Source organism: Heterodontus francisci, chromosome 5 (genome assembly GCF_036365525.1).
Source record: "Heterodontus francisci isolate sHetFra1 chromosome 5, sHetFra1.hap1, whole genome shotgun sequence".
NCBI lineage: Eukaryota > Metazoa > Chordata > Chondrichthyes > Heterodontiformes > Heterodontidae > Heterodontus > Heterodontus francisci.
In genome coordinates this window covers 155,027,863-155,051,113 of record NC_090375.1, presented here as the reverse complement: position 1 = coordinate 155,051,113, position 23,251 = coordinate 155,027,863, and the positions used below count along the sequence as shown (strand labels likewise).

Sequence of the window (23,251 nt, the reverse complement as noted above, 5' to 3'; positions counted from 1 at the left end):
ATGGCAATCATCCAAGTAAGGAAGCAGCACAGATCTGATGTGCTGCCTGCATGATATTTAAATGATATGGGTTAATCGTGCATCGTGATTCCAGTGACCATTTTCAGGTGCTATCCAATTTAGCCTCTCAAGTTTGTGAATTGACTCTGGGGAAGCTAGAGAGAAAATCTTTATTTGTAAACATTCCTTTCCTGCATTTGCCATTCAGGTGGGATAAAGGTAGCTGGTTTTGTGTCCTTGATGCACTTGCTAGTTGGCAGCCAGTTCAATAACCAGTTCCATTTGCAGATAAAGGTGCCAAGTTCTAGAATTTCTGGAACATACTCTGTAAAGCTTTACAACTGCAAACTAATTTACTATGGTGATTTATTTAGGGTGAGGTGAAGATTTAACCTTCTCCATTATCTCCATTGCATGTCAGTATGTCACTAATCAAGCCGATGTCTAGCATGTTGTACTTTGTTGGGACAGTGTAGTTAAGGTGAAGAAAATGTTATTTATTTTTATTCCATCATATTTTATGTCTAATACGAGTTGAAAGGCTTGACTCCATTTTAGATGAGCCTACAGCTTCCCTCTATGCCTCTCTTGTCATCCTCTGACGGGCACATCGGGGCACTAGGCACTCATTATGAGCAGCAATCCCAATTACCCCATCCCATTCTGTTGCTGACCTTCTTGCCCAGTGTGCCCGTTGAGGCCTAATCTTGCCAATCTTCTTCCTGTCCAACTCACCTCTGCCACTGCTGACACTGTGAACTCTGCCAGTGGATCAGCTCCCACCACCCCTCTACACATCTCTCTCCAGAATGTCCATTCACTGGTGAACAAGGCCTTTGCCATCCCTGAACATATTGTGGATGATTGCATCAATATTATGGCCTTAACAGAAATCTGGCTGAGGGGTGGTGACACCTTACCAATTAATGAAACCCCTCTGCCTGGCTACATCTTCCACCACTTGCCCCTCCAAAACTGTTGCGGTGGCGGTGTGGTGCTTATCACCAGATCACACCTTGGCCTGACCCCCTACTCCTCTGGTACTTTCACCTTTGAGCATCTCACCATGTTCCACCCCGTCACCTATCTTTCAAAATCATTGTTCTCTACCGCCCTCTCAAGTACGATAAAAATGTTATCACCAATATATCTTCACTGCTTTCCTCCTTCAGCCTCTGCACTGAGCGACTTCACATCCTCTGTGATTTCAATCTCCATCTCAACTAATCATGTTCTCTCTCCTCTGAGTTCACTGTCGTTTTATCCTCCCTAAATCTCTCCCTGCATGTAAACTCCCCAACCCATATTCACGGCCACCCGCTTAAGCTTGCCATCTCACGTGGTCTTGCTATTCCCATCGTATCAATTACAGATAAGGCCATCTCTGATCACTTCTTTGTATCACTCTCCATCCACATCCCCCTTCCATGCCTCAACCCTACCTCATTCTGTATCCGTCCCTGGAAAAAACTATCCCCCTGTTCACTTACAACTGCACTTTCAAAATCTCAACTATCTAGCTTTCGGCCCTCCATTGACCACAAGGTTACTGCAGCTGCTGATTTGCTCAACCATACCCTCACCTCCACCTTTGATGCCCGAATTCCCAATAAAAGTATCAGTCTCTCTACCCTGGCCATCTCCCCTGGTAAGGCCCTCATCTCTGCTCCCTTAAGTACAAGGGACACAGACTTGAAAGGATATGGTGGACAACTGGTTTAGCCATCCACTGCCAGATCTGACTGAACCACATCAAACACTATCAGGTTCTGCTGTAATCTGCTGTAACTGCTCACTATTCCAGGATCATGTTGGAATGCAAAGATAATCCCTGGCTTCTTTTCTGTACTGCAAACTGTCTTCTTAAAGCCCTCTCCCCTCCACCCTCACCTCCAACAATAAGTGCGAGGAGCTCGTGGACATCTTTGTCACTAAAATCAAGACCATCCAATCAGCTGCCTCCTTCCACTAGCCCACCTGGCTAAACTTCCAATAATGCTCCCCACTGCCCTAGCCCTGAACTCGCATCTTTCTCCAGTTTCTTTCCTATCTCCCCTCATGCCTTGTCTGAGCTCATCTTGCCCATGAGACCCAGAGACCCACCTCCTCTTCCCTCAATCCTATTCCTACTAAACTGCTGATCACCCAACTTCCCCTCATTGTCCCCATGTTAGCCTATATTGTAAATGGTTCTCTCTCTTCAGGTGTTGTCTCTGTCCTTTAAATCTGCCATCATCACCCCTCTCCTCAAAAGAACAACTCTTGACCCACAGCCCGTGCAAACTACCATCCCATCTCCAACCTCCCTTTTCTCTTCAAAGTCCTTGAACATGTTGTTGCCTCCCAAATCTGTTACCATCTTTCCATGTTTGATTCCCTCCAATCATGTTTCCACCCCTGCCACAGTACCAAGATAGCTCTTGTCAAAGTCACAAAGGATGTCCTATGTGACTGTGACAAAGGTAAACCTTCCCTCCTCGTCCTTCTCGATCGGCCTGCAGCCTTTGACACAGTTCACCACACCATCCTCCTCCATTGCCTCGCCACTGTTCTCACCTGGTTCCATTCTCATCTCTCTAATTGTAGCCAGAGGACCACTTGTAATGTCTTCTCTTCCTGCCCCCACACCATTATCTCGGATAATTCTTCCAAGGAATTGTCCTTGGCCCCCTGCTATTTCTCATCTACATGCTGCCCCTTGGCAACAACATCCAAAAGCACGGTGTCAGTTTTCACATGTATGCTGATGATACTCAGCTCTACCTCATCACCACTTCTTATGACTCCTCCCCTGCTTATCCAACACCCAGTACTGGATGAGCAGAAATTTGCTCCAATTAAATATTGGGAAGACTGAAGCCATTGTTTTTGTTCTCTGCTCCAAACTCCATTCCCTAGTTACCAACTCCATTCCTCTCCCTGGCAACAGTCTGAGATTAAGCCAGTCTGTTCACAACCTTGGTGTCACATTTGACCTCAACGTGAGCTTCTGAACTCATATTCGTACCACCACCAAGATCGCCTATTTCCACATTCATAATATTGCCCGACTTCGCCCTGTCTCAGCTCATCTGCTGCTGAAACCCTCATTCATGCCTTCGTTACCTCGAGACTTGACTATTCCAACGCACTCCTGGCTGGTCTCCCACAGTCTACTCTCTGCAAACTTGAGATCATCCAAAACTCTGCTGCCGGTGTCTTAACTTGCACCAAGTCTCATTTCCCTATCACCCCTGTGCTCTCTGACCTACTGGTGTGCTGCCGCTCAAGCAATGTCTTGATTTTAAAATTCTCATTCTTGTTTTCAAATCTCTCCTTGGCCTCACCCCTCCCTATCTCTATAATCCCCTCCAGCCTTACAACCCTCCAAGGTAGCTGCCCTCCTCTAACTCTGGCCTCTTGTGCATCCCTGATTTTAATTGCTGCACCATTGGTGGCCACGCCTTTAGTTGCCTAGGCCCCAAGCTCTGGAGTATCCTCCCTATACATCTCTGCTTCTGCACCTTGCTTTTTTCCTTTCAGACACTCCTTAAAACCTACCTCTTTGACCAAGCTTTTGGTCATCTGACCTAATATCGCCTTTTGTGGCTCGGTGTCATACTTTGTTTTATAATGCTCCTGTAAAGTGCCTTGGGACGTTTTATTACATTAAAAGCGCTATATAAATATAAGTTGTTGTTGTAAATGGGGTAAAATGAACAGATTGAAGAAACAGATCTAATGGCAGCAAAACAAAGCATTGCTGCTGTGCATATAACCCCAATCTCATATGGTACTGTTGAGGCCTGTAAGACACCATCTTCTTTCTTTTGGGCCTCCTTATCTCGAGAGACAATGGATACGCGCCTGGAGGTGGTCAGTGGTTTGTGAAGCAGCGCCTGGAGTGGCTATAAAGGCCAATTCTGGAGTGACAGGCTCTTCCACAGGTGCTGCAGAGAAATTTGTTTGTTGGGGCTGTTGCACAGTTGGCTCTCCCCTTGCGCCTCTGTCTTTTTTCCTGCCAACTACTAAGTCTCTTCGACTCGCCACAATTTAGCCCTGTCTTTATGGCTGCCCGCCAGCTCTGGCGAATGCTGGCAACTGACTCCCACGCCTTGTGATCAATGTCACACGATTTCATGTCGCGTTTGCAGACGTCTTTATAGCGGAGACATGGACGGCCGGTGGGTCTGATACCAGTGGCGAGCTCGCTGTACAATGTGTCTTTGGGGACACCATGTACCTTTATATTTAGATAGTGTGAACCAATCCACAGGTGTTGGAATAAAAACAGAAAATGCTAGAAATACTCAGCAGGTCAGGCAACATTTGTGGAGAGAGAAACAGAGTTCACATTTCAGGTCAATGGTCTTTCATTAAAACTGAAAAAAGCTAGAGAGGAAACAAGTTTTAAGCAGGTACAGAGGCAGGGAAAGGATAGAGGGCAAATGAGGAGATTTGTGATAGGGTGTATATACTGTATTCTCTGCTTATGATGCAGTATCCTCTACACTGGGGAGAACAAACACAGATTGGGCACCCGCTTTGCGGAACATCTCCATTCAATCTGCAAGCATGACTCTTAGCTTCTAGTCACCTGTCATTTTAATTCTTTGCTCTGCTCCCACTTTGACCTCTCTGTCCTCAGTCTCCCACACTGTTCCAATAAAGCCCACTGTAAGCTTGTGTAACAGCATCTCATCTTTCGATTGGGCACTTAACAGTCTTCTAAACTCAACACTGAGTTCAACAATTTCATATCATAACCGTTGTCCCCATTTTTTTCAGATGACAGCTGTTGGTGATGATTCCCCATTCCTATTTACACCTCCTCTGGAGCCATTTTTTGTTTCTTTACTTGTCCCATTACCATCTCCGTTTGCCTTATGCCATCTTCCCTTTTGTCATTTGATCTCTCCTGCCTTCCACCCTATCACAGACCTTCCCTTTTGTTCCTTCACCTCCTCTTTCCTGACTCTGTACTTGCTTAAAACCTGTTATATCTCTAATGTTTGCCAGATCTGACAGAAGGTCATCAACCTGAAATGTTAACTCGGTTTATCTATTCACAGGTAATGCCTGACCTGCTAAGTATTTTCAGCATTTTCTGCTTTTATTTCATATTTCCAGCAACTGCAGAAATACTGTGTGTGGTTTTAGTCTCCATATTTAAGGAAGGATATTCTTGCATTGGAGGGAGTACAGTGAAAGTTCACTGGATTGGTGCTTGGAATGAGAGGGTTGTCCTATGATGAGAGGTTGAGTAAATTGGGTCTATACTCTCTGGAGTTCAGAAGATTGAGAGGCGATCTAATTGAAACATACAAGATTCTGAACTGGTGCATACTGAGAGGTTGTTTCCCCTGGCTGGAGAAGCTAGAACATGGGGGCACAGTCTCAGGAATCGTCTACCCCGAGGGTTGTGGATGCTCCATTGTTGAGTATTTTCAAGGCTGAGATAGATTTTTGGTCTCTCGGGAAATTAAGAGATATGGGGAGCAGGCAGGAAAGTGGAGTTAAGGCAGAAGATCAGCCATGATTGAATTGAACAGTGGAGTAAGCTCAAGGGGTCATATGGTCTATTCCTGCTCCTATTTCTTATGTTCTTAGGCCCAAATGCCAAGTTTGAGGTTAGCATAATGACCCTAAAGGAAGATCAAGGCCATCAGTATGTCTTGCATAAATGAATTTACCATTGCATTAGTTTACATATCTGATACATGATCATCAGTAGCGAATAATATAGGTCTGTGTCTGCTATCCAGGTGTCTGCCATGATACTTTTATATTATAAATCACCCCCACTCTATGCCCCTGTACAGTATGTGAGAGGTTGACTGCTTGGAGATGAGGGCTATCCCCTGCACAATTATCTTGATGCCTCTCAGACCCATGCTCGGTGACTGAACTGTGCTACAATCAGATTCATTGGTCAACAAGAACTCTCATGGAGCAGACCACTGGATTATTCAAGCAATGACCCTGCTGTGTGTTTATGGTGGTTTCCTTCAATACAGCCCAGAAAGGGTGTCACCTATGATACTGGTTTGATGTATGCTGCATAACATTGATCTGCAACAGGGACAACATGTGGAGTCACCACCGGATGAGGGCCTTCAGCAAGCTGAAAAGACCCTGATGACAGTAAGAATGACAGAGAAGTGGAAGGGTTCCCACACTGGGCTGCAGCTAAAGCTTTTTGGCAGCAGCTTTAAAGAAAGCTTCAGCCAAATAATCCCTGCCTCTCAGCATAAACATTCATACCTATCATCTGTCACTGTTTTTGCACCCTCCAATTAACTACATTTGCTCAAAGACCAATCTTGATATTTATGTCACCTGACATTACAGGTTAACCAACTTGTTAACCAAGAGCACTCTGCACACAAATATCTCAACAATTATCAGCAGGTATGAACCCATAATGCCTGGCTTAAGTGATGTCTTAACCTGTTCTTATACTGCTACAAGGTGCTCTCTTTGATCTGCAGGAGAGCGGACTGTAGGATGTAATTGAACCCATTCAATGTTCCAGCCTGTCCAAGAAGGAATAGTGGAGCCAAGAGCCTGCATGACCCAGAATGAACAACCTGAGAAATGTTGCCACTGGTACCAGAGACTGTATGGTTGATTGGAGTGTGTCGGTGCTATGTACCAGAACGCCATGCAAGTTGATGGAGGACTGTTACAAATCCTCCAGCATGTTACTGGTGGGTAGTCCAATACAACTGCTGGTGCATAGGAAGCATTTATCTTTGAAAGACCAGGTCCCTCAAGTCTGCATCTCTGTTATTTTAATCAGAGGTACAACCTAAGCTGGCCAATTTCTGGGCTGTTCTTTCGACTTGCACTTGCAGACTTTTGCCCTATGAAATGCTGTGTACAGACTCACCTATCTCACTATTTATACCACTCAGTGCCAATTTTGAGTTGGTTCTTGGGTAGCTTTGAGTAAATGACACCACATCTTTGGAACGATTGTTCCGCTCCATCTGTGCAGCTACACAGCCTGAGTTGACTGAGGGACCTAGAAGAAAGGCAGATGGACAAGGCATGTTGTGACAAGGGCAAGCAGTAGCAGCTGAGTGGCAATGAAATGCAGAGTAGTAGATGAAATTTAATGCAGAGAAATGTGACGTGATACATTTTGGAAGAATGAGGAGAGGCAATATAAAATAAGGGGTGCAGGAACAGAGATAAGGTTGGGGATCCCCGCTATATACCTTCCTCCAGTCTGAGAAACAACCATTCACCACTACTCTCTGTTTCCTGTCACTCAGTCAACTTCGTATCCATGCTGTTACTGTCCCTTTTATTCCATAGGCTTCAACTTTGTTGACAAGCCTGTTATGTGGCACTTTTTTAAATGCCTTTTGTCCAACTATGCCACATCAACCACATTACCTCATCAACTCTTTCTGTTACCACATCAAAACTTCAATCAAATTAGTTAAATACGATTTGCCATTAATAAATGCGTCCTGGCTTTCCTTGATTAATCCACATTTGTCTAAGTGACTGTTAATTTTGGCTGAAATTATCAGTTCTAGAAGCTTTCCCATCACCGAGGTTAAACTGACTGGCCTGTAGTTGCTGGGCTCATACTTACTCTGTTTTTTGAAAAAGGGTGTAACATTTACAATTCTCCAGTCCTCTGGCACCACTCCTGTATCTAAGGAGGTTTGGAAGATTATGGCCAGTGCCTCCACAATTTCCACCCTTACTTCCCTCAGTATCCTTGGAGGCATCTCATCTGATCCTGGTGACTTATCAACTTTAAGTACATTCAGTATTTCGAATACCACCTCTTTAACAATTTTTAGCTCATCCAGCGTAATGGTACCTCTATTGTTTCTTAGTTGTAACCAAAAAGATTCTGTCCTTGATGCCTTTAGTACATCCTCTCTCTCCAGCACTGTAATATTATCCTTAATCAGTACTGCCACCCCTCCTCATTTTTTTCCTTCCCTATCTTCTCTAAACACCTTGTATCTAGTATCCAGTCCTGCCCTTTTTTGAGCCAGGTTTCCATATCGCCATGACATCATATTCACATGTGGCGACTTGCACCTGTAGCTCACCAACCTTATTTACCACACTCTGTCCATTCACATATATGCACAGTTGACCCAATTTAGGCCTTATTGCATTTCATCTTACCTAATACCTTACTATTTCTTACTCTAGTGCTACCTGTCTCTCCCAATTCTTTTTGCATCCTGTTTTTCCTCACTAATGTTACCTCTTTGTTCCCAGTTAATTTAAACACTCCCTAATAGCACTTGCTTGCTAGAATCTTTTTCCTAGCTCCCTAAAATCTGCCTGCAGGACCTCATGCCTCTTGCTACCTATGTTGTTGATATCGATATGGACTAGTACCGCTGGCTGCTCACCACCCCCACCTTGCACCTCAGAATGCATTGCAGCCGCTCAGTAACATCCTGACCCTGGCACCAGGGAGGCAACAATCACCATGTGATTGGCAAAAGAACCAAAGGTGACATGAGGAAAAACTTTTTATGCAGCCTGTAGTTAAGATCTGGAATGCACTGCCTGAGAGCGTGGTGGAGGCAGGTTCAATTATGGCTTTCAACAGGGAATTGGATAAGACCTGAAGAGAAAAAATTTTGCAGGATTCCAGGGAAAAGGGCAGGGATTGTGACTAGCTGAATTGCTTTTGTAGAGCTGGCATGGACACGATGGGCTGAATGGCTTCCTTCTGTGTTGTAACCATTCTATGATTCTATAGTGCAGTCTTAGTTACCATACTGTGTGTGTGAGTATGTAAGCTAGAGTTAATTAGAAAGAGAAAAGAGATAATTCCCAAATACCCTGCTGTGTTTGACCTCAAAGCTCGCCAACTACAGTGCAGCATGCCCTTTCTGCCAAAGATGTCGATGGCTGCTTACTCCATGAGAGTCCAAGTTTCCTAAGAGGTAGATCCACTTTCTATGCTCTGATTATGTGCCAGCTTACCCTGCAAGTAGACTGAGAGTGAGTTGGTGTGTGCTCTGTTGGAGCAACTTAAGGTAATGTGCATACTTAAAGGAAGAAGCAGCAAATGTAGGAAGAGCAGGAAGCCATTGTAAGAGCAGTAGCAGGTGTTCAGTGTGTGAGTGGAGGCTGAAGGAGGTGCAGTGAAGAGTCCCATTGAGGTTGAAGGGGAGGTTAATGAGGCGAGGGAGGAGGGGGGGATTGCTGGTGATGGGGTCAAAGTCTGGTGGTTGCAGATGTGAAGAGGACTCTCATCTCAACAATAATATAAAAGCAAAATACTGCAGATGCTGGAAATCTGAAATAAAAACAAGAAATGCTGGAAATACTCAGCAGGTCTGGCAGCATCTGTGGAGAGAGAAGCAGAGTTAACGTTTCAGGTCAGTGACCCTTCTTCAGAACTGGCAAATATTAGAAATGTAAAAGGTTATAAGCAAGTAAAGTGAGGGTGGGGCAAGAGATAACAAAGGAGAAGGTGTAGATAGGACAAGGTCACAGAATAGCTGTCCAGAAGGTCGTGGAGCAAAGGCAAACAATATGCCAATGGTGTGTTGAAAGGCAAAGCATTAATACAGAGAGGGTGTAAATGGACTGAAAATTGAACAGCCACAAATACAAACATGAAAAAAAACTGTGGGTAAGCAAACTGAATAAACTAGAGAAGTTGTTCAATGTGAGCTGGCAGCTTCTGACCTCATAGTCCCACAACCCCAGACAGCCCGCTTCTACCTCCTTCCCAAAATCCACAGACAGGACTGTCCCGGCAGACCCATTATGTCAGCCTGCTCCTGCCCCACTGAACTTATTTCAGCCCATCTTGACTCTATCTTTTCTCCGCTGGTCCAGTCTCTTCTCACCTACATCCGTGACTCTTCTGACGCCCTATGTCATTTTGACAATTTCCAGTTTCCTGGCCCCAACTGCCTCCTCTTCACTATGGACGTCCAATCTCTCTACACCTCCATCCCCCACCAGGACAGTTTGAAGGCTGTCCGCTTCTTCCTTGAACAGAGGCCCAACCAGTCCCCATCTACCACCACCCTCCTCCGCCTGGCTGAACTTGTTCTCATATTGAACAACTTCTCCTTCAACTCCACTCACTTCCTTCAAGTAAAAGGTGTTGCTATGGGTAACCGCATGGGTCCTAGTTATGCCTGTCTTTTTGTGGGATAAGTCGAACATTCCTTGTTCCAGTTCTACTCAGGCCCCCTCCCCCAACTCTTTGTCCGGTACATTTGATGACTGTTTCGGTGCCGTTTCCTGCTCCCTCCCCGAACTGGAAAACTTTATCAACTTTGCTTCTAATTTCCACCCTTCTCTCACCTTTACATGGTCCATCTCCGACACTTCCCTTCCCTTCCTCGACTTCTCTGTCTCCATCTCTGGGGATAGGCTGTCTACGAATATTCATTATAAACCCACCGACTCCCACAGCTACCTGGACTACACTTCTTCACACCCTGCCTCCTGTAAGGACTCCATTCCATTCTCCCAGTTTCTCCGTCTCTGACGCATCTGCTCTGATGATGCTACCTTCCATGACAGCGCTTCTGATATGTCTTCCTTTTTCCTCAACCGAGGATTACCCCCCACTGTGGTTGACAGGGCCCTCGACCGTGTCCAGCCCATTTCCCGCACCTCTAATCTCACCCCTTCCCCTCCCTCCCAGAACCGCGCGACAGGGTTCCCCTTGTCCTCACTTTCCACCCCATCAGCCTCCATATCCAAAGGATCATCCTCCGCCATTTCTGCCACCTCCAGCATGATGCCACTACCAAATGCATCTTCCCCTCCCTTCCGCTCTCAGCATTCCGAAGGGATCGTTCCCTCCGTGACACCTTAGTCCACTCCTCCATTACTCCCAGCGCCTCGTCCCTTCCCATTGCACCTTCCCCTGCAATCGCAGGAGGTGCAATACCTGCCCATTTACATCCTCTCTCCTCACTATCCCAGGCCCCAAACACTCCTTTCAGGTGAAACAACGATTTACTTGTACTTCTTTCAATGTAGTATACTGTATTCGCTGCTCACAAAGTGGTCTCCTCTGCATTGGGGAGACCAAACGCAGACTGGGTGACCGCTTTGCGGAACATCTCCACTCAGTCCGCAAGCAGGACCCCAAGCTTCCGGTTGTTTGCCATTTCAACACTCCCCGCTGCTCTCATGCTCACATCTCTGTCCTGGGATTGCTGCAGTGTTCCAGTGAACATCAACGCAAGCTCAAGGAACAGCACCTCATTTACCGATTAGGCACACTACAGCCTGCTGGACTGAACATTGAGTTCAATAATTTCAGAGCATGACGGGCCCCCCATTTTACTTTTATTTTTAGTTATTTTTTTCTTTTTCCTTTTTTTAGATTTGTTTTTGTATTTATTTTATTTTATTTCATCTTAGTTTGTTCAGTTTGCTTACCCACTTTTTTTTTCATGTTTGTACTTGCAGCTGTTCAATTTTCAGTCCATTAACACCCTATCTGTACTAATGCTTTGTCTTTCAACACATCATTAACATATTGTTTGCCTTTGCTCCATGTCCTTTTGGTCAGCTATTCTGTGACCTTGTCCTATCTACACTTTCTCCTTTGTTATCTCTTGCCCCACCCCCGTTTTACTTGCTTATAACCTTTAACATTCCTAATATTTGCCAGTTCTGAAGAAGGGTCACTGACCTGAAACGTTAACTCTGCTTCTCTCTCCACAGATGCTGCCAGACCTGCTGAGTATTTCCAGCATTTCTTGTTTTTATCTCATCGCAACAATCCTGGTAAGATTATGAAGCTTCTTCCTGCGTTGCCGCCAGGTTCTAGAAACTGTCCTGTTGGCATTGACCTGTCCAGCCTCCTCTCTGCAATAATGCTGGCTAACTCACCCATTGTCCATCAAAAGGAAACAGGACTTCCTTCCTAGTCCTCACTTTCTCCATGAGAATTTGCATGGCAGTATTTGATAATTGGAATCTAGTGGCTGAAAACACTCCTTCCCCTTTAAGATCTGCAGGCTGGTTTTAAGAAGCAGCAGGCCCGCACAATTACTCTCCCCCTCAAGCAGTGAGCTGCCTATAGAGTCATAGAGAGATACAGCACTGAAACAGACCCTTCGGCCCACCGTGTCTGTGCTGACCATCAACCACCCATTTATACTAATCCTACATTAATCCCATATTCCCTACCACATCCCCACCTTCCCTCAATTCTTCTACCACCTACCTACACTAAGGGCAATTTACAATGGCCAATTTACTTATCAACCTGCAAGTCTTTGGCTGTGGGAGGAAACCGGAACACCCGGCAGAAACCCACGTGGTCACAGGAAGAACTCGCAAACTTCTCACAGGCTGTAGCCAGAACTGAAACTGGGTCACTGGAGCTGTGAGGCTGTGGTGCTAATCACTGCGCCACTCTAAAGACATAATTAATGCTGTCATCTTGTCTCTGGTCTTTAGATGAAGCCCAGTTGTGAAAATTGATCGGGCCTCCCACAGATATCAAAGGCCTTGTGGTGAGGCGTCAATGCCCACTGATCTATCCTACAAATAAAAATCAGTCACGAAAAGCTTCTGCATTGTTGAAAAATTTCTTCTGATGGGATCAAGAGGCTGAATCCTAGCTTAAGATTCCGAACTGTTTGCTAAATTTAGCAAGTGATGGGCAACACGACATGCTGATTAGAAGCTCCAGACTCTCAAGGGTTTATGTATTATTTACATTTGATGACGAATAGATGAACTAAAACTCTAACCAGCTAATGTGTTTAATCTCCCACCCCACCGTACAAAGAAATATTTTAGGTATCTATTCAGTTCCCTTTAGTTCACTTAAATATTATGTAATTGTGCTAGGAAGTGTTAGTCTGCAGAGCTTTTCTGATTTTAATTTTTGAGAACAGCTGATATAATATTTCACAGACTAAATTGCTTAAATCTTTTCTTTTCCAGAGAAACAAGCCTTGTTTAATAACTTAAGCAGCGAGCCCCAGGAAAATAATCTGCGGGCCACCTATCCACCCATAGGAAGAAGTACTTTTGGACAGTCATTGTCTGTTGCAACCAGTTGCAATACACTCACTCACAAAGGGAGTTGCTGTAATGCTGTCCATTCTGAGACCAGACCTGCAAGGCCCAGGATAATGACGGTAATAAAAGCTGGCGGGCAATCACATAAGAAGGTGACCATTCTCTTGAACAGACGCTGCACACAGACATTTGAGCAACTTGTTGGTGATATTGCAGAAGCTTTGGGACACCTACGTGGTAGAAGTGAATGTGTGAAAAAACTCTACACTTTGAAAGGGAAAGAGGTGAGAAGTGTTTCGGACTTTTACAGAGGAGATGAGGTGTTTATTGCTGCTGGGAGAGAGCAGCTAACTATAAATGATATACAGAAAGTCTTAAGAGAACTCTACCCCAACAATCCATATGCCCAAAGCTTGATCCAGCGGCACTGGTGTCATTCTGAGAAACCTCACCACAGATACAATGAGATGGGATTAAAGGCAGCTGCTGAGTTTGAGCGTACTGAGGCTGTCCCATCTGAAAGAAAAATTGCCAAAAAGATGGAAGAAGTCAGAGCCAGAGTGGGACAACAGGAAAGAGAGCGGGCTCGGAAATGGGAACAGGAGAGGTGGGAAAGAGAGCGCAGGGAGCCAGATGAGAAAGCGAGGCAGCAGAAGAAGGATAAAAGCTTTGATAGGGACAAAGAAGAAATGGAGAAGTGCCAACTCAACAAAAAGAAGAAGCATAAACAAAAAGAGAAGAACAGAGAAATTGAGGAGGATGCAGGAACATGTGAAAGAAAATGTAAAAGAACAAAAGAAATAAAGATGTTGCAGATAGGAGGACCTAAATGGGAAGAAGATAGAGTAGAAGTCACCAGTGAACAAACAATGTCTTATGAAGTTAAAGAAATAGAAAGGAGCGAGGAAGCAAGAAACAGAAATAGATGGAAAGAAGACAAATATGATACTGAAGGAGAGCAGCCAGTGAAGTATATAAGGAGGGATCAGAAGAAAATTAAAAAGGAAGAAGGAATAGACATTTTGGAGAAAGTGAAACCTGAAAGGCGACAAGGACAAATGAAGGAACACCAATGGGATACTGAAGATAAACTGCCTATTACAAGAGTTGAAGTCTGTAAAAATACAAAGCAAGAGGATACACGAAAATGCTGTTGTAGTCATGAAACATCAAGGAATGAGGAAGAACAAATATGGGGTGATAAAGAAGTAAAAGAAACTCAAAAGCAACCTGTGAAAACTATTAGAATGGAACAACTTTTCATCAAAAAAGCCAATAGCATTTACACTAGAGAAGCAGATGTACTTGTTTCAAGGCCACAACAACCAAAACCTCACAGAGAAATTGAGCGGTATTATGAAATTGGCAGAACTATTGGTGATGGTAACTTTGCTTTAGTAAAAGAATGTCGGCTTAAGAATACAAAATATGAGTATGCAGTGAAAATCATTGATAAATCGAAGGTAAAAGGAAAAGCGATTATGATTGAAAATGAAATTGCAATTGTAAGGAGCCTTTCTCATCCTAATATTGTGAGGTTCATTGAGGAGTTTGAGACTGAGGGGGAGATATATCTTATTATGGAGTACATTGATGGAGGAGACCTATTTGATGCAATTACAGATAGTGTGAAATTTACAGAAAACAATGCTGCCCTTATGATGAACAACCTTTGCGATGCATTAGCATACATCCACAGCAAGAACATTGTACACAGAGATTTAAAACCAGAAAATCTTCTTGTAAGTAAAGTTAAGAGTTTACATTGGAGAATACACTTATTCTTAATGTTGCATTCTTCCTAATTTATTTAATCTTCATGATGAATGAATTCCACAGTGCTAGATCCTCACTTTCCTTCACTCCAACATTGGTGGCTGTGCCTTAAATGGTTTAGGTCTTCAACTCTTGAATTCCCACTTCAAACCTCTCCATTTCTCTCTTCTCTTTAAGATGCTGTTTAAAACTTTGCACTTTAACCAAGCATTTGGTTACCTGTCCTAATATCTTATGTGGCTCAGTGTCAAATTTTGTCTGAGAACGCCTTGGGATGTTTTACTACTGTTATGACCAGTTGAGAAAGGGGTCTAGAGCTTCCCTCTCAGTCTTTTCCTGATTTGACCATAACAGGGTTTAATTTTTAAAAACACTGTGTTTTAGCTTCCCCTCAGTGAATCCTTGTTTTACTGCTCTCCAATTGTAGTGGCAAAGAAATCAACCAGACAGGTTTTCTTAGATTTAAACAAGAAAGGTGTAAGTTTATTAACCTTAAAATTCTAATTCAGTTCAAACTACTACGAATACGCGACGAGACCATGCTAGCATGCATATGCGATAAACACACACGCAGATAGAGACAGAAAAGGAGAAAGAATCAAGGGGAAAGGTTTGAAGCAATAGCTGGAGTTCATTTACTGTCTTTTGAGTTTGATGTAAAGTCCTCGATTGCAGTTCAATCTTGTCGTCTCGTTGGGGCCCAGTACACACTTTCAAACTTGTTTCGATGGTTTTCTGTCTTGAGGCTTAATTTTCTTCCATGGATCCCTGTCTTTGTGTGAGAAGGAGAGAGAGAGAGAGACCTTCCTTCTCTGTTGTCTTCAAATTGCAGTCTGACCCAAACTGGTCGGTGAACACAATTCAAAACCAAACCTGGGCCATCAGGTTAGTCATGTGAACAGCTTTTTGGTAAACAAACTCTCCTGCGTTCTTGTGGATTCTCCATCTTAGCAGACACCCTCAGTTGGCGGGGTTGCGGGGGGGGGAGAGGTGGATGGAATGCTGGCTTTTTATACATTCATTGTTTGGTAATCAAAATCCATTTGGGTTAATTGGATCAGGGAGTAATTCCATTGTCTTCTCCAGGCAACTGTCACTTAGTATGCAAATGTTTCCAGCACTGCTGGGATCTTTTTAAACAAGTCATCTTTTCAGTCCAGGAACAGTTTAAAATTAATGTTTCATATAATGAAATTAATATGCCTCATTCTTGGCAGGTGGGGTTTTCATGACACTCCATTAAAGTCACTATATGGGCTGAATTTTATCCAGCCAGCAGGAGTGGGATTGGAGGTGTGGTGGGCTGAAATATTGGGGGGTGGTCACGCTCGCCCAGAAACTCGATGTCATGATGTTGGCTCGAGATTTTGTCAGCGACAGGAAAGGTCCAAGGTGGCATTGCTGCAGCAATGGGGGCGGGACTGCAATTACAATTACTGAAGAGGTATTTAGCATGTATTTGTATCGGGTTCCCGCTCACCTGCAGGAGCCTCCACAGTCATTGCAGCTGCTGGAGCTGGGCTCACTGGCAGAGAGGCTGAGGAGCCGGTGTCCACACTCGGAGCGCCCTGAGGGGAGCCCCCAGATGTGGAGGTCAGCCTCTCCCTTTCAAGGCTACTTAAATCTCCCTACTGACCATAGAAGGACGAGAAACTGGAGAAGACACCAGGTGCTTCATCGCCCTTTCACTTTACCACTGCTTCATTGAACTCATGGCCAAGGTGAGGATATGCAGGTCTGCGTGCATCTCTGGGATCTGTCTCTCCAGGATGGTCGCCAACATCTCCGCGTTCACACGCCTGAGAGATAGCAGCACTCATGGCTGGATTCCTCCATTGTCCATGCATGACTACACATAGCCTCTGACAGCTCTGCCAGATGTTCCCTTATCTCTCTCTGCAACTCCAACATGTTCTGTGCTGCCAACACCAGAGGTTTGACATCAGCCTGCGGCTCAGCATGGGCCAGGCCTCTCACAGTCCTCTGACTGTCAGTGGCCTCATCTGTCACTGCCTCTGTCAGCTGCTCGGACATGTGTGGTGCTCTCACCCGCTTGTCAACCTGCATCTGTGTCCAAGCACATACCCACCAATGATGGAGTTTCTGCACTGGTAGTGGGTGCATGATGGTACAGCCTCTGAGGATTCTTCCTCAGAGGACAACAGGATTCCAGAGGCGCCAGCAGACGATCTTCTCTCTGAGGGACTACAACCTGCATGAGAAAACACAAACATTTTGGGGTTCTGCTGCATCGACCTGCCTATATCAACCATGTGTGGTGTGGTTCTCTGGAAGGGCAGTGGGGGGGGGCACATGAACACAATGCCTCCTCACTGTCTTGGCTGAACTCTGCAGTCTCTCCATCTGCTACAGAATAGCCTCCCTGGGAGCCCGCTAGTTCCAGGACCTGCTCCTCTGCCGGGGTCAGTTCTCAGATGTCTGGGATCCCACCTCCAGTCTTCACCCTTTCCCTAGTGTTGTAAGCAGTTTTCTGCTGAGGAGAATTAGCAAAATACTGTCAGCCTTCCCAAAGAGACCAGGAGGACTCTTGTTCTGGTAGAAGACCTTTGGCCCAGGATGGGGGCTCCCGATTGCCTCCTCCTCACATCTGCTCTCAAGGGACGTGCAGGAGGCAAGCTAGGACAGAAGGCTGTCTGTCTTGGAGATGACATGATCTGTTGTTGCCACAGCCCCCTGCCACCGACTTTGCAGCCACTCCCTGACCATGTCGCGCTCCCTCCCACATGACCACATGCAAACCCCAAAGATGAGATGGGTTTGGAGGACCCACCTTGGCAGAGCAAAGGAGGTCACTGACTCTCTTGTGGCATTGGATCCAGTTTTGGGAGGTGACCCCATGACTGCTGACCTCCTCTGCGATCTCCGTCCAGGATTGCTTTGTCAGGCGGGAGGGTTTCTTCCTCCCACCTCATGGAAGAGGAATTTCTGCCTTTCTCTTACAGCCTGGAAGGGAATCCGCAGGGAGGCATCGCTGAACTGTGGAGCCACCTGGTGTCATCCACCTGACATGGTCCCTCTTGGCTCCTGGTCAGCTCCTGGCCTTATGCGGCTTTGGTCAGCATCACAACAGCACAGGGTCTCCAGCCAGTCGAAGGCAGCAGCACAGGAACTCCAGGCAAATGGGAGGTGGGGTCAGCGGCAAAGCAGCACAGGGACTCCTGCCAGTGTGGGTTCAGCAGCACATGTTCTCCAGGCAAATGGGGGGTGGGTCAGCAGCACAGCAGCACTGGGACTCCAGCCAGGGGGGTCAGCAGCACAGGGACCCCAGCTGGTGGGGGGCTGGTCAGCAGCACAAAGGCAAAGCAGCAGCAAATTCACTAGGTGAAGCAGCAGTCCAAGCAGGGCTGGCAGCGCTTCAAATATGGCACCAGCACCTGCGTTTGTCTCAGTTGATGATGCCATCGGTGTCTTGTTGCCTGCCCTGATTCTCCAATGGGATGGGCCCCACGCCTCTTGCATTCAAATGCGCCAGCCAGCATGTGATCATGGTAAGGCAGCCACACACGTGGGACGGAATTTTACAGTGGGCGGACGGGAGCCGGACTCTGACGTAAATGTCGATGCTGAACCCGCTTCCGCCCAGCCTGGGGGTCCGTCCCGTATTTTACGGATCCCCAGGCTTTAATTGTCCTGAGGCGGGACTTCCACCCATTTGAGGGAGGAGGTCCCGCCTCAGTGAGCTGCTGGCCAATCAGCGGGCCGGCAGCTCTTAGTCTCAGCAGCGCCACTGGGAGCGGTGGCCATTGAAGGACTGCAGCCCAGCCGACCGAGGAGGACACCAAGGAGCCGGGACTGAAGGTAAATTTGGGTTGCCTCACCAGGGGAATCGGTCGGGCCCTGGTGAGGCTAGGGTGGTCATTTGGGGGTAGGGGGGGCGTCTTGGATCCCGGTGTTGGGTTGGGACCGGGGTCGGCCCTCAATCGGGCCTTTCACGTCCCCGGCACACCCGCTTGCAACGGGTGCTTGCAGTGGCCACTTAAGGGTCTTGATTGGCCTCGGGCGGGCGGGCCGCTTCTCACCACCCCCCCCCCCCCGCCGGACCTCCGTAAACTTGGTCGGAGGTGGAATTGGGGTGGTAAGGCCTCCCGGAGCCTGCCGCTCAATTTTACGCCGCCCCCACACCACCATCCGACCTGCTGGGGTGGCGTAAAATTACGGCCATGATGTGCAATGACGCCACCCTCATCAAGTGCCATTGCTGGGACCCATGACGGGCTGATAAAATTCCGCCCTAGATGTGCAAGCTTGAGTTGCGAAAAAAATTATGCCTTTGTCCACATTTTATTTTGAGCATTGTTGTAATAATATCCATTGATATTTGGAACATAATTGTGAAGCAAAAATCTCAGTATGCTCCTCCTTACTCTTGAAATGTAATTTATCCTTCACATTATCCAGCTCCAACCTTCCCCTCCTGTTTATTTCTTTGTTGTAGCTAGCTTGGAGATTTATCACAAACAGCAGATGGCTGGGCATAGTTTACATGGCACTCATCTGAGCCTGTAACAAACCACAAACAAAATTACGAGTCTTCACAACATAGCGGCAAATTTCAGATAAAACAGATCTAATTTGCCCTCTGAATAGATTTCCGTCGGCTGAAATGCATGATGAACATTAAGATCCTTAATGGGAGTGATAGAATGGGGACCAGTGGAATTTGCTTTTTATTTCAGAAATGAAGAAACCATTGCAAACCTATGAGCAATGAATTCATAAGTGATTTCTAAAAGTTGTCCTTATGGCCTGAGTGAATCTTTGGTTCTGTTATGTACAATGTTTATCAGTGGATGAGTGAACAGTTTTGTTCAATACATTTGAAGTTCTTTATTAATTTTTAAAACCTTACTTCAATAGAGATTATCACAAGTAAAAGGGACTTTAGATCATACCCTAGTTTCCCTATTCTTTGGACTCGGTAGATGGTGAAAGTGTACCTTTTTCACTTATGGACTACTGTTGTGCTTCTTCCAGACACTAGATTAGAATATGATGATTTTTCCTGCAGTTTAGTTTTTAATTATTTACAATGATGGTAGTACTTGAGAGCGGTCATTGACTTCCAACCATTGCTGGAATTCTGAAGGCTTCTTTGACAAAATGTGACCAAGACCACAGAAATGAAGAGGAGGCAGGGTAGAGTAATTTTAACTTTTAACGATGGTGTAAAATTAATTAGAAAGGAACATCTATCATTGAGCGACCAATCCAATATGCTCCAATTTACAACATCGCCAAATGTTAAAATGATACTGAAAGACCCTGTTCTCCAGGAGGTGAAATAAAAAGGATCCCAGCTAATCATGATTAACCTTTTATTCTTGTCTGCATATTTTGGGTCTTCTCATGAACCTGCAGACCAGGCTGATTGTTTGTAAAAAGCTCTTTTTGTAAAAAGCCCTCTTAAATTAAAGAGGGCTATCAAATAGAAAATCCTCAAGGATACATGATTCATGTTTCTAAAAGCCAGATTGTACCTTTACAGTACTGTTTATGTGCTTGGGCAGGAGATTTGTCAACGTTCCTTTTAGAATTCCTGTGAGGTCCATAGAGCAGCATACCAGGAGATCAGTTATCTATATTCAGGACCCTGCCAACAGGTTCTGCTCCAGTCACCCAGCAGTGGCATCATGGGGGAATTCTAGTCTACACTCCTTATTGAAACTGGGTGAAATCGCAGAGTTGAATGAGGGAAAATTTGGGTGGGGAGGTCTAATGCCAAGATCATCGCTGGCTGCTGTTAAGCCACCTGCCTCATGCAAGTAGGGGGAGTTGGCCTTACTCTCCAATGGATTTACCACCTGTTCACAACTTATCAATGGTTTCCATGTGGAAATTGATGGCAGACCTGAGGAAGCTACAATAAGGGTGCTAAATCTGTCCTCCCCCCCCCCCCCCCAATAGACTTAGGAAGCCTTCTGTCTCTGAACATTTCAGCTGATGTTTCATATCTAATGCCATGCTGGCCATTTTTTCATCCTTTTAAGACCCCAAACCACCTCTGCTGGTGTTGCAGCACAATTCCCACTGGGCTCAGACTTGTGATGGGCATGTTGCCAGGAACATATCTTTCGTGTAGACCCAGGAAATTGGGTCAGGATTGGGGAGGTCCTGGAGGAGCTGGTGGAAATTCAAAATAGAAAACCAGGGGTGGGGGATAGGGGTATAGTCAACATCATTTGAGACAATGAAGATGGATCACCCCATGTGCTTGGGTCAGGGAGATAAAGGAGCAGCATTATCCCTGCCATTTCAGCTTTAGATTCTCCAGGATCACAGCAATTACCTGGATCACAACATGATTGCTTGCAGTTATATCACAAAACTTCTTATATAGGATGTTTCGGCATATCTATCTGATAAGAGAGGGAAATGGATGGCTAACCTGCTTGTTCATTGGTCATCATGTACTGGACCTGCCTCCTCTTCATTTCTGTGGTCTTGGTCACATTTCCTGCAGGTCATTTCCATAAAGTCCCTCTGCCACCATATGAATGTTTGCAAATGGAGATGGAAGCCATTAGAGTAATAGTGTGTTGACTGGAATTGGTACATATATGCTGGCTAAAAGCATCTCTTCCCATATTTCAGTTAATGCCCTCACTGTATTTGACGTTTTTTTAAAAGTCTAAACCCTCCAGAGCTGATTTAAAATGGTTATTCCATTGCTGCGGCACCTGTATTTCCCTCCACACATTACTCCTGGAGGGCTTCTGGGATCTGGATTTGGGAACATTCTTTATTTAGTAGTAGTTACTTGTTCAGCTGCTGTGAGCTGGTTTGTCCCTGGCTCTTATGGGGTAGATTTTGCAATTCCCAATGCAGCATCGCATACCAGGAGTTGGATTAATTGAATAGCTCTACTAAAGTCATGATGGGCCAAATGGACTTCTTCTATGCTGTATCATTCTATGATTCTATGAGTTCGATGGCAGTAGTCAGCATGTCTCGATTCCTGGTTTGTGTTCCCATTGTGCTAAGCTTTGCTAGTTTGTAAAATTTAAACTCATAAGATTATACTTGTTACGTTGTAGCTGTTTCTAAACAAGAAATGTTGGGAGACTAGGTAGTGCAATGGAACTTTCACTTCTGAGTCGAAGTTCACATCCAGTTTAGACTGATGGGATGAAAGTCTCTTTTTAGTAACTTTAAAGGGTCTACATGAAATGAGATTGGATAGTCTCAGCTCAGTTCCTAATGTGAATGGCCACACAACCTAACAGTGCTTCTGATTTTTGCACGGTAATCTCTCTTATAGAGGCCACAGGATGGCTGATGTAGGAAAAGGAAAAATCATACTAGTACAATCGGAACTGTGGCATGTTAGCATAATGTGGAGGGAGTTTTACACTGCATCCAGGTATACTCCCTGATCTCTTCGTGCTTGATGCTGCCTGAAATGGGAAGTGTTCCACTCCCCAACACCAACAGCCTTTACATTGAACAGCACAACATTTACTATAATTGTCTGTGGCCAAGGACTGTGTCACTTTAATGGTTTTGTGGGGTTTGTTTTCCATCTGTAGGTTCAGCACAAAGCCGATGGAAGCACAGTATTAAAACTAGCTGACTTTGGCCTCGCTCTGAAAGTGACCCAGCCCATATTTACTGTATGTGGAACACCGACATATGTGGCTCCCGAAATCCTCTCTGAAACAGGTATTAAAGACTACAAGTAAAATGTATCCTTATGTCAGGAATAATAATATTGTAAACTTGTTAGGTGCACTGGGCAATCCTGTTAATCCTTATCCCTGTCGTCGCCCAGAAGCTTTGCAAGACATTTACTTGTTTTGCAGCTTATTTTGTTATTTCTACTGCACCTTGGTAATGCTTCTGCAGTTGTTTGCTTTGTACTTATCTTCATTCCTGTGTCTCGTGTATTGCTCTCCACCATCCACCAATCTCTATTGTACACTAGATGGCTTCCATCCCTTATTGTAGATAATGGAGTAACATCATGAGCCACTTAAATATATTGGGCTTTGCATGTGTATGGTACCTTCCAATAAACACATAAGGTATGGAATGAGCAAAGGCTCATGTAATAGAGCTGAATGCAGATTCTGTATTTCCTATTGAATGATTTTGGGGGAGAATTTTGTGTAATTATTCATTGCTTAGCAGTCATCCACCCCAGCACTGCAGGAACCATTGTGGTAAATGTCACCATGTAGACATCCACCTGCCCCAGGTGTAAGGCTTTGAGGGAATGGGAGCATGGTGCTACAGTTGATCAATTCATGGACCATGTGGTTTTCTATCAACTTGTTTAAATATAAAGTAGTAGCTCCTCCTCCCACTGACTTTTCTGCTTTGAGGAATTTCATTTGGTTTTAATATACGGGAGTAGATTTTAACCCTACCCGACCCTTGGATACCAAGCACAGAAGCAGTTATAATCCAATAGGTGACTTACCCACCATTGTCCTGCCCAGATTACACTGTTTCCAATTTTTACTAACAA

General features: G+C 45.2%; 1 protein-coding gene across 1 annotated transcript in view; it reads left to right on the top strand.

The window, feature by feature from the left end:
• Positions 1 to 23,251, top strand: part of LOC137370286 (serine/threonine-protein kinase DCLK3-like) — an 85,339-nt gene that overhangs the window by 46,745 nt on the left and 15,343 nt on the right. The window contains exons 2-3 of the mRNA XM_068032664.1: positions 12,910 to 14,729; positions 22,311 to 22,443. Of these exons, the coding sequence (XP_067888765.1) occupies positions 12,910 to 14,729; positions 22,311 to 22,443 (1,953 nt within the window). The remainder of the gene's footprint in view (positions 1 to 12,909; positions 14,730 to 22,310; positions 22,444 to 23,251) is intronic.